At 44.3% G+C, this 12,232-nt stretch overlaps 1 protein-coding gene across 1 annotated transcript in view; it reads right to left on the reverse strand.

The window, feature by feature from the left end:
- TCF25 (transcription factor 25) overlaps nt 1–12,232 on the reverse strand; it is an 82,583-nt gene that overhangs the window by 43,082 nt on the left and 27,269 nt on the right. The window contains exons 7-10 of the mRNA XM_033941245.1: nt 10,672–10,802; nt 9,480–9,579; nt 9,257–9,350; nt 684–776 (exon numbers count right to left, since the gene is read on the reverse strand). Of these exons, the coding sequence (XP_033797136.1) occupies nt 684–776; nt 9,257–9,350; nt 9,480–9,579; nt 10,672–10,802 (418 nt within the window). The remainder of the gene's footprint in view (nt 1–683; nt 777–9,256; nt 9,351–9,479; nt 9,580–10,671; nt 10,803–12,232) is intronic.

Genomic DNA, 12,232 nt, shown 5'->3' on the forward strand with positions numbered 1-12,232 from the left:
CTAGTTGAAAGGCATGGGAGGAACTCAAAGACTCTTCAAATTAAAAAGAAAAAAGTACAGAAGAGGTTTTTAACCGATCTAGGAGCTGGTTTGCCACTCTCTATCCCCTAGGGCTGCACAATACCCTCTTGGTGGGCAACACACGGGACTTTAGTTCTTTTCTTTTTAATAAATCTTTATTGAGTTTCTAAAGCTAACAAAAATGCAATACAGTATCTATACAAACAATATTAATCACATATGCATTTATAATCAATCAAAATAAAAAAACAAACAAACCCCCACCCAACCAACATTTCATAAGGGAATAGAACCATACTAAGAAATACCCCCCTTCCGCCCTCCCTCCCCCTGGGTGTGTGCAATATACCAACAGGAACAAAGGAAAAACCAATTACAATGAATCCATAAAAGATATCAAAGGGTCCCAGATTAACTTAAATCTCTTAGTATGTCCCAGCATATCCACGTTCATTTTTTCAAAATCTATAAATTAAACATAAAATTTGCCCACCAAAAATTAAAGTTATAAAGGGAATTTATTTCTTGGTCTCTGCCCACAGCCTTATGTAACAATAAGGAAGCAGAGCTCACTCCCTTGAAAGTAGGAGGGAAGGGGCAGGTCATACTCATCCAAAGGGGACATGAGGTGTAAGCAGATGGAAAATGCTGGGGTTACTCACCTGAGGATGAGTTTGCAGAACTCCAAAGCTGTCCGGGAACAGCCTCTTTTCTCCAAGAAAATCATGTGCTTGAACAGGGCCAAGAAGAAGGCTCTAGAGAGGGATGAAACCAAAGGAAAATGTCCTCTTTAAGAGCACTGATCAATATCAGAGAATTTCACAAAGGAATCGCAAGAATAACTGTAGATACCAAACCACATGCTGCGTACATCTGGTAGCAATTGACTTTGCAAGTGAAAAGAGTCCTAAAAAATGGTACCCTCACTTAAACCTAGTACTAATTCAGAGGAACCCAGAAAATGTTTGATACAATAGACAATATAGTTTAGCTAAAAGAGCGGAAATACTCAAAACATTCTAAATATCAATCGAGCTGAAGTGTTTTGAATAAGTTGCATCTCGTTTAACACTTGGAAGATAAACCCAAGCAAGGAGAAATTAGGTTCTTACCTGCTAATTTAATTTCTTTTAGCTTCTCCAGACCAGTAGAGGTTAATCTTTACGAATGGGTATATATCCAATCATGACCAGCAGGTGGAGACTGAAAACAAATCTGTGGGACAGTATATAATATACTCCCTTCTCTATTTACATCAGTCTGCCGAATAGCCAAGCAGAACCAAGAACTGGAAAACCGAAAGAAAACAATACTCCAAACAGGAGTAACAAATAACATACCCAAATGCTGTTGGAAAATGCAGAGGAGAAATACCCGAAGGAAAATGTCCCCACAGCTCGCCAGCTAAGCCAGCCGAGCCACAGCCGCTGTTCTTTAATTCTCCCCGGCCCTAGAAAAATACTAGAACCCGCAGCAAAAAACAAAAACTTGCCCACACAACAGCCCCAACAACACAACAACAGATAGGGTGGGGACCTCTACTGGTCTGGAGAAGCTAAAAGAAAGTAAATTAGCAGGTAAGAACCTAATTTCTCCTTCTTTAGCACTCTCCAGACCAGTAGAGGTTAATCTTTACAAATGGAACGTACCAAAGCAGTCCCTCTCACGGGTGGGACCCCGCAGGGCCGATACCAGAACATGCTCACCGAACACTGCGTCCCAACGCGCCTGAACATCTACCCGATAATGTCTAACAAAGGAATGCAAGGAGGACCAAACCGCAGCCTTACAAATATCCACTGGAGGCACGAGCGACGACTCAATCCAAGAAGCTGCATGACCCCAAGTGGAATGAGCCTTGAGAAACTCTGGAACAGGCTTCTGTCTCAGAAGATAAGCGGAAGCAATCGTCTCCTTGATCCAGCGCGCAATAGTAGCCTTAGAAGCGCCAGCCCCCCGACGAGGACCCGCCAGAAGGACAAAGAGATGATCGGATTTCCTGACTTCCTGGGTCCGCTGCACATAAGAGCGAAGGACCCGACCGACATCCAACTTGCGCAGCTGCCGTTGCTCAGAAGAGCCCTCCCGACTACCCAAGACTGGGAGGACCACCGATTGATTGACATGAAATGGAGAAACTACTTTCGGCAGAAAAGAAGGAACAGGCCGCAAGACAACCCATTCCCTAGAAAACTCCAAGAAGGGAGCCCTACAAGAGAAAGCCTGTAGCTCAGAAACACGCCTAGCGGAAGTAATGGCCACCACAAAGACCGCCTTCAGAGTAAGGTCCTTCAAAGAACAGCCATCCAACGGCTCGAAAGGCGGGCGCTCCAAAACAGAGAGAACCAGATTGAGATCCCAAGAGGGAACAGAGAGCCGTAGGGGAGGCCTGAGCAACTTGGCCGCCCGCAAAAAGCGAATCACATCAGTAATGGCCGACAAACGCTGACCTGTCATCAACCCTCGAAAAGCCGACAGGGCCGCAAGTTGAACCCGGAGAGAAGACCAAGCCAGGCCTCTATCCAGGCCATCCTGCAAGAACTCTAGAATGGTAGGCAGGGAAGCGCGAAAAGAGACCACTCGAACAGAACCCTAAGGTACTCCAGACGCTGAGCCGGGACCAACCGACTCTTGGAAAGGTTGACCACCCAGGCCAGCGACCGGAGAAACTCCACCACCCGAGCCGTAACCTGGGAGCTCTCCTGCAACGACTTTGCCCGAATCAACCAGTCGTCCAGGTAGGGGTGCACCAGAATGTCCTCCGAGCGCAAGGCCGCCGCGACGACCACCATCACCTTGGTGAACGTCCGGGGAGCCGTGGCCAGACCAAAGGGAAGCGCACAGAACTGATAGTGCCGACCCAAGATCGCAAAGCGAAGGAAGCGCTGATGAGAGGCCCGAATGGGAACATGCAAGTAGGCCTCCGTCAGATCGAGAGAAGTGAGAAACTCCCCCTGCTGAACCGCCAGAATGACCGACCGCAGAGTTTCCATGCGAAAAGAGGGAATCTTGAGAGCCCTGTTGACCCCCTTCAAATCCAGGATGGGCCGAAAGGTCCCCTCCTTCTTGGGCACCACAAAGTAAATGGAGTACCTGCCGGCGCCCTACTCCGGAGGGGGCACTGGAACAACTGCCTTGAGATCTAGCAAGCGCTGAAGGGTCTGGCGAAAAGCCTGCGTCTTCCAAGGAGTCTGACATGGAGAGGCTAGGAAAAGGTCCGGCAGAGAGCGGGCGAACTCCAGGGTATAACCGTCCCGCACCACCTCCAGGACCCACTGATCGGACGTGATCTCGGCCCATTTGGGGAAAAAGTCGCGCAGCCGAGCCCCCACCGGAACCAAAGGGGGCGCCGGCAAGGAGTCATTGTGCAGGACGGGAAGCGGGGGAACCGGCGGAGGGATTCCCTGCCCCCCGACGGGCTCCCCGAAAGGGCTGCATGCGCTGGAAGAACTGACCCTGGGAAAACCCTGGAGCCGGGAAAGAAGCAGCCCCACGCTCAGGGCGATATTTGCGAAACTCCCGCAAACGCCCCCGGGCAGTGCCACCCCGAGACGCAGGGCGGGCACGGTCCTCAGGCAGACGGGGCACCTTTGAGTCCGTCAGAGTCTGAAGCAACTTATCTAATTCCTCCTGAAACAAAAAAGACCCCTGGAAGGGAAATTTAGTAAGCTTAGCTTTGGACGCAGCCTCCGCCGACCAAGCGCGCAGCCACAAAATACACCGCACGGCCACGCCAAAGGCCATAGACTTAGCCGAGATCCACACCAAGTCATAAAGAGCATCTGAGAGGAACGAGGCAGCCATCTCAATCTTCGCCACCTCCTGATCCACCAAAGACCAGTCATCAGACTCCCGATCCAGGACACGCTCAGTCCACCGAAACACGGCGCGAGCCACCAGCTCCCCACAAATAGCCGCCTGGACCCCAAAGGCAGAGACCTGAAAATTTTGCTTAAGAATGTTCTCCAACTTGCGCTCCCCAGAGTCCCGCAAGGCAGAACCGCCCTCAACAGGCACGGTATGCCGCTTAGAAATCACCGAGACCACCGCGTCTACGACTGGCGATGTTAAAGTAGCCCGATCCCCCTCTGGGATGGGATACAAACGAGCCATGATGCGCGCCAAACGAAACGGCGCCTCCGGTGTTTTCCACTGTTCCAGTACAATATCCCGAATATCCTGATGCATGGGAAAAGAGCGGGAAACGGTACAGATCCCCCGAAGCAGAGGGTCCCCCACACGCGGAGTCTCCGGCGCAGCATCCTCAAAACGCAACACCGAAGAAACCTATTGAATCAGGTTCGGTAGCTCATCTCTCTGAAAAAGGCACACCACGGACGCCTCTTCGCCGGAGGACAGGAAACCCGACAACCCGCCGCCAGCGGCCGTCCCCTCGAGAGGGTCCTGGAAATTCTCAAAAGGGTCCAGGTCCTCATCCAAACCGACACGCTCCTCAGACCATAAATCCTCGTCCCAAGACACCCGCGGACGCTTGGACAAGGGAGGAGGAGGAGGGGACGCCACAACAGACGAGAGAGGCAAAGCCGCAGGGAGCGCGGAGGAAACCCCACTCCCCGAAACCCCCTGGGCGCATCCGGGACCCCCAGCCACCTGAAAATAGGCTCTGCACAAAGAGAAAAAGAAATCAGGGGAAAAACCCCCCGAGGGTCCCAAGGGACTCCCTGCCACAGCAGGGGACCCTGCAGAAACCTGCCCTTGTTTTTCCAATACAGGGGGAAGGTCACCTGAGGTGGAAGACAAAATGGAGGGGCCAGACTGTGAAAATGGCGACTTTCCCGCCAAAAATGCTCCCTCCATAGCCTGTAGTGGCTGAGAAGCCTGAACAGTCCCAGCCGCTAAAACAGGCAAGTCGGCATCAGCTGTAAAAAAATCAGCTGAGAGGGAATCCTTCGTGGAATCCCTTCGTGGGCGGTTGGGGAAGACCAGGCTTCCCCACTGTTCCCAGCCGACTCGCGAGGCACCATCGGCGGGGAGCTCTGAGCGCCTACAGCCGCTGCCGACGGAGCTCCACTACATCACCGGGCCAAACTACCAAGTTCAGTCCGGCCGCGAGTGCCTCGCAGCTAGACCTAATTGTGTCCCACTCCCCCGGAGAAGGGCACAATTGCTCCATACGCGACCTAGCTAGAAACAAAGTGCCGGTTAGATAAAAAAATACAGTAAAATACAGTTTTCTTAAAGGGAAACAACCCTTCAGACCGGCACTACCTCAGGATTTTTTTTTTTTTTTTACAGAACAGACTCCACAGGCTCTCGAAGCAATATGCCTTGCTTGATTTAGGGGGCAAGGCTTACTGCTGAGGCTCCTCTAAAAAAATGTGGGGAGGTGGAGGAAGTGGGGGGAGGGACCCCGCTCGAGACCCGCCGGGTTTGACACCCCCGAGGTCGGACGGACCCCCAAACAGGGCCCGCCCAAGCTCTGTCCGGCCAAAAACAGGGACTAGAAACCCCCTAAACAAATTCCAACAGCCCTACCAAGGGAGATGGGTACAGATCACTCAACACCTGCTGGAGACTGAAAGAAGACTGAGGTAAATAGAGAAGGGAGTATATTATATACTGTCCCACAGATTTGTTTTCAGTCTCCACCTGCTGGTCATGATTGGATATATACCCATTTGTAAAGATTAACCTCTACTGGTCTGGAGAGTGCTAAAGAAAAGAGCATTACAGTAATCTAAATGAGGTGAAATTAGCATTTGAACAAGTAGAGCAAAAGCAGATTGCTCAGAATAAGACCTGGTTAGCTGCAATTGCCTTAATTTAAAGAGAATTCACTTGGGCTTCTATCTCCATTTCTTTCACAGATCTACAACTCTGCTTCCTTTTCTTGCAGTCAGAAGCACGACTCTGAAATTCTTATCCCAAGCACCTGGATCTGGATTTAAAGGAGAGAGATCTGTGCAATGAAACTTCGATGCACCCTCCGCAGCTGACTCTAAAGCTATCGAGGTTCCCCTTCTGGCCGCGAGGAAAAACAACAAAGGCCGGCTGCATTAAGCCCTTGGCGGGTACACACTGTGCACTTCTTCTGCTTGCTAGAAGTGTGTATATTAACTGCAAGGCAGGCAAAATGGAACCAGCATAGAGAGAGAAAAGCACTGCCTTGGGACTGTAAAAAGTCTGTTAAAGATTTGAATGATCCAGCTTTTCTAATATCATTAGATGCAGAAAAAGCATTTGATAGAGTAGAATGGAAGTTTATGTATCAAGCTCTAGAATGGTTTGGTGTAGGACCTGGTTTTATTAAAATGATTCAAACATTATATAGCAAGATTAAATATAAACAATAACTTATCTGATAAATTTAACTTGCTAAGGGGAGTTAGACAAGGTTGTCCTTTATCTCCCTTACTTTTTGATATCGTTCTGGAACCCTTATTAATTGCAATAAATCAAACTAAGGGAATAAAGGGAATCACATTTTCTAATTGGGAATTTAAATTATCTGCATATGCAGATGATATATTATTATATTTAAGAGAACCAGAAGACACCATTCCACATCTACTTAATTTAATAGAAAAGTTTGGAAAGTTTTCTGGATATAAAATCAATTGGGAAAAATCTGAAGTTCTTCCAATTAATATCCATTGCACCAAAGGATTATTTGATTCATATTCATTTAAATGGAAAGAGGAAGGACTAAAATATTTAGGTATTCTTATAAAAAATACAATTGATGATACAGTTAAAGAGAATGAAAAACTTTTATTAAAGAAAATAACAGAAATGTGTGAGCAATGGAATCCTTTACATCTTTCTTGGTGGGGAAGAGTCCAAACAGTTAAAATGATGATTTTACCTGTGGTTTGTTATCAAATGAGTATGATTCCAATATTTTTTCAGGGGTCATTTTATAAAAAGTTAAACAGTATACTAACAAAATTTGTTTGGTTTGGGAAAAGACCCAGAATCGCTTTAGCATCATTACAAAAAACAATTAAGGAGGGAGGGGTAAATTTTCCAAATTTCTATAGGTACCATCAAGCCTATATTTTAAGACAGGGTATGTATTGGATCCTCCCAGATCTCATGGAAAATGTACCTGATTGGTTATATTTAGAATGGCGCCTCATGTTCCCTTTACATCCAGAACATTTCATTAGTATAACAATGCCCAGGAGTTATAAAGATCATAGAATTCTAATAGATACATGGAAAACATTAAGATTTATAAGCAATTTATCAACAAATCCATTGGCTAAATCTTTAAATCAATCTATTTGGGTAAACTCCAGGATCAAAATTGGTGGATTTAAAATAGTATGGAAACAATGGATAATAGCAGGTATACGTACTTTAAAAGATGTAATAATAAATGGATCATTGCTTAGTTTTTCACAATTGCAACAAAAATTTGGATTAGAAAAAACACAATATTTTAAATGGATGCAATTGAAGCAGGCTATTCAGGAAGGGTTCCCTGAATGGAAGAATCTTAATAATCAATATAGTTTGCCAATCCTTTGTTTTCAAGCAGATTTTCTAGGACACCAAGCTGCAAAATGGTATAAGATTATATATGAATTTTCAAACAAAAAAAAGAGAACAGGACTTAGGGACATTTGGAGTATTGAGATAGGACAGACAATTTCTGCATCTCAATGGCAAAAATTTTGGTCCTGGAGAATACATACTACAAGGTCAGCATCTATGAGTCAAACATGGATGTTTTTATTACATAGAGTTTTATGGACCCCTACAAGATTACAGAAATTAGATAGTAGTAGATCTAATAGATGCTGGCATTGTAAGATAGAAGTGGGGACATTAGATCATTTATTATTCTTTTGTCCCTGTATTAATTCCTTTTGGAAATTAATTTGGCCCCAAATTAATAAATTATTAGAAAATCATGTTGGACTATCATATGATACAATATTATTTGGAACAACAATGAGAACACAGAGTCCGATATCAGCTAACAATAATAAACTTTTATTAATTCTAACAGGGGTCGCCATTCAGCAAATTACTCAGAATTGGAAAGATTACACTAAATTAAATTACACTTTCTGGTGGAATTCAATTTGTCATATATATAAAATGGAAAAAGTAATGGCATTACAACAAGGTTATATTAAAAAATTTAATAAAATATGGGGACCATTGACAAATTATTCTACTGATCAGATATCATAACACATGTATAGAACATATAGAGGGGGTAGGGAAGGGAAAAATATTGTAATAATAATATGATATAAAATTTTGATAAAGGGCTTCTTTAATTTACAATGTAAGAACATTTATTGATAATTTCAAGTGTTTCTTCATAATTGAATGTAATACATGTATTTCACTTGATGTAAGAATTTAAAAAGAATAAAAATTATTTACAAAAAAAAAAAAAAAAAGTCTGTTAAAGTAAAAAGAAGCAGACACTCAAAACTGTAGTCTTTGCCTGATCGTGGCAAGGCGTACAGTTGAGGATCCTCTAAAGAAAAAAAAAGGGGGGTGGGGGAAATGGAGGAAGGGACTCGACCACCTGAGTGTGACACCCCTGAGGTGGAAATGGTCCCATGAGACCCCAGCTCAGTCCAACCAGAAAACAGGAGTCTAACCTTTCCAACAGACCCTGCCAAGGCCTAAAAGAAGACTGCACAGGACTGCTGGAGACTGAGAACAGACTGATTAGCCCACTTGTACTGTAAGAATCCAGTGTGTTCTCAGTCTCCACCTGCTGACAGAGGAGCCTAAACCCATCCGTCTGTGCCAGTCTGGAGGAATGATAAAGAATGAAATGTTAGCGGCTGGAATATGTACATTCACACCCAAATACTTAAGGAACCCCCCCACCCCACCCACACACACAGAATGACTAGGTCAGGTCCTTTGCTCTTAGGTATAAAGAAGGGAGTGTCTGAGGCAGAAAACACTGCCGACACCAATGACTGGACTTAGGGTCCTTATTAGAAGGTTTCCTGAAGACGCTATGGCTGAAGACTGCTGTCTTGTAAATTTCCCAGCAAAGTCTCAACCATGTAAACAGCACCCTCATTTGTAATTTTCCTGGAAATGTCCCGTTATCTTTTGCAATCTGCCCAGAACTGTATTAGCGGAATAGAAGTCACTAATGTAATGTAATGTCTAATGGCTACGCTGAGTTTGAACAGGGACCTAAAACAGAGGAAACCCCCAAACCATCCGATAATGATGGATGACAATGCTACAGCCCAGCAGAAAGGAAAAATGAGAAGAAAGCAAGCACCTGTTCTCAGGCCGTCGATAATCCAGCCTGCAGGACCCACTGGTGAGGCTGAAGACCGGGTGAAAGGCACATTCAAGACTGAAGAGTGCGCGCTCTGTCAAGAAAAAACAGCTCATTGGGTGGCGATAGGCACATTGGCACTCAGCCTCTCCAGGCAGGGAAAGCTGAGGCATTAGGTCAAGATTAGAAAAGCTTCTTCGCCCGCTTGCTTCCAGCTACTCACCAATTAATTCTCGAGCCATCTCCTGGTCCTCCTGCATGCGACAGACATCACTGAGCTGCAAAAGCGAGTCTATGTGATATGGATTCATCTGGTGTAGAAGCTACAGAGGACATACAATTTCGTTCTTCAATTTTCTATACCATTCTCCCAAGGGAGCTCAGAACAGTTTACATGAATTTATTCAGATACTCCAAAGCCTTTTTCCCCCGGTGGGCTCGCACTGGAGCAGGTGCTGAGGATGTAGCTTTAACCACTGGGCCACACTCTCCCCTTACATTAGCATCTTATTCTGTAAATGCTTATTCTACTTAGTCTTTGGCACTTGTTCACCAACAAATCCATAATGTCAATTATATGCTTCTACTCTGGGGCTGCTCCTGTACACACAATTGTTTCTAGGCCACATTGCTTCAGACCTCTATAAAACAGTTGTTAAAATATTCTTTGCACTAAAATAACACCGGGGGCCCCCAGGACTTTCTCCAAACTGTTGTTAGAAATCGAAAGGCATTCTGGTGCGTCTCTATCTGGATGATTGGTTGATTCAGGTCAGTCCTTTCAGGAGAGCAGCTGAATAGCTGACAGGTAACTTGTATCACCATTTTGCTCTGCAGGACAGTGACAACCTGAAAGGCAGCAGTAGAGCAAACTTTCCAGGAAGCTTTCTAAGTTCTCAATATACTGTCTTTCAATCCTTTAAAAAAATAAAAATCAATGAGGCAGCTGAATTTTAACATGGATATGGATTCAAATGTTGATCTGTTGTAGACTGAAGCAGAATTATAGTAACAATTGTAATGATTTGTGCGTATTTTCTTATGATTACTTTCTTTGTTTAATCCACCCAATCCTCTTGATGTGGGTTATATCATTTATTATTTCCTTGTATTTGATTTTGAAATTAATATGTAAGTTTTCTTTGTTTCATGTTTTGAAATGATTATACATAAAAATTAAATTTAAAAAATGCTGATCTTGTTAAAAGCAAGACAGGAAGGGCCCAACTAGCAGGAGTAGTAGAGATCATTATAGCAGCAAATTTTGGGTATGCTGGGGAAGATAGTGGAGTGATGGATGGGTCAAAGGGTCAAGTGAAAGACATGGGGAGAAATTGGGATGGGCAGCTGAACCGACTGGAAAGCTCAGAGCCCTCTGTCCTCTCGGCTACAGCCCATTCCTCTCTCTCACTTACCACAATATTATTTGGATCCATGGACTCCACAGCTTCCAGAAACTTGAATTGCACCTGCTGGTACTCCCGATGGTGCTCAAATGTGAAGAATTGCACGCCTCCTTTTGTCTCCAATAACTGCATTGTAATACCTGTAGAAAAATTCAAAGGTGAAGCTGGGTACTTATTACATTACATTACATTAGAGATTTCTATTCTGCCTGTGCCTTGCGGTTCTATGAGGATTACAATTTCGAAGGTGTCTGGACATTTCCAATGTGATTGCATAACATTGAAGTGAGTATATTACAGGTTACAGTAAAGTATAGTTATACAGTTCAGGTTACAGAAGATGGTTACATAGTGTTGATGGAAGTAGTTACAGATGGTGATAGCTTATAGGTTTCTTAATATGTGATACATCATTTTAGGAAGGAATTCTCTGGTTGCTGATGGAGTTTACTTATTAGGACTTCTTAATATAAGTTGGAGATATAGTATGAAGAGAAGATTAGTTTGAGGTTTTGACTTGGCGTGGTATTTCTGAGTGTATAATCTTGAGATAATGATAAGGGGTTAGAATGGTTAGTGTGGTGGGAAGTATTTTTTGAATAGATGTGTTTTATTTCTTTTCTGAACACTTTAAAGTCTATTGTTTTGATTAGTATTTTGGAGATGGAAGGGTCTATTTTAGCTGCCTGTGTTGCAAGAAGGTTGTCATATAGTTTCTTGTATCTAGTTTCGTTGAGAGGAGGGTAGGTGAAGAGGTTCCGAGTTCTCCTTCTTCTTGGTGGGAGGTAATGGTGTAGGTACTTATGGTAGCAGCGGGGTACTGATCACTAGTTTGAAAAGCCAGGATATTTATTTATGCATTTCAACTTACAGAATGCCTGTCCAAGTGAATCCTTCAGGCGATTTACAGTCCATACCAAAAAAATGGAGAAATTAAATTTTAATTGGCTGATTTTCTTTCCTTGAGTCCTTTTAAAGCAGGGGATCTCAACCCAGTCCTCAGGACACACTAAGCCATTCAAGTTTCCAGGATACCCACAATGAATATGCATATTCAACTGGCTAGGAGTGCCCCTGCTCTCGACCAATCCAGACCTGTACAGCCTGTGGAGCCTTAGTACAATAATCATCCTCACAACAGTGAAAAATAAAATGAAACGGACCAAATTGCAGTCCCTTGCTATCTGAACCAAATGCAGCACAGGAGGCGAAGGGTATTAGTCCCAACCAATCCCAGATCCTGATGTATCCTATAAAGTTGGTCAATAGAAAAGATACAACCCCTCCACCCCCACATAAAGTGGCTTCTGGACTGGTCCAAAATAAATTAACCACCAAGATCTAATTTCTGTTCCTCATTGTCCCTCCAGGCCAGTCCAGATGTTCGGGAGTACCAAAGCAGAATCTACTGACAGATAGGCTTCAAGAAGCCTAACTCACACTTGCTACAAAAGCCCTATCCTGCCCAGCCTGAATATTCAGTCTGTAATGTTGGACAAAAGAATGCAACAACAGCCAAATCTTCATCTAGCTATACACTGAATGAATTACAGTGGTTTAATTTTCAGAT

This window comes from Geotrypetes seraphini, chromosome 4 (assembly GCF_902459505.1).
Source record: "Geotrypetes seraphini chromosome 4, aGeoSer1.1, whole genome shotgun sequence".
NCBI lineage: Eukaryota > Metazoa > Chordata > Amphibia > Gymnophiona > Dermophiidae > Geotrypetes > Geotrypetes seraphini.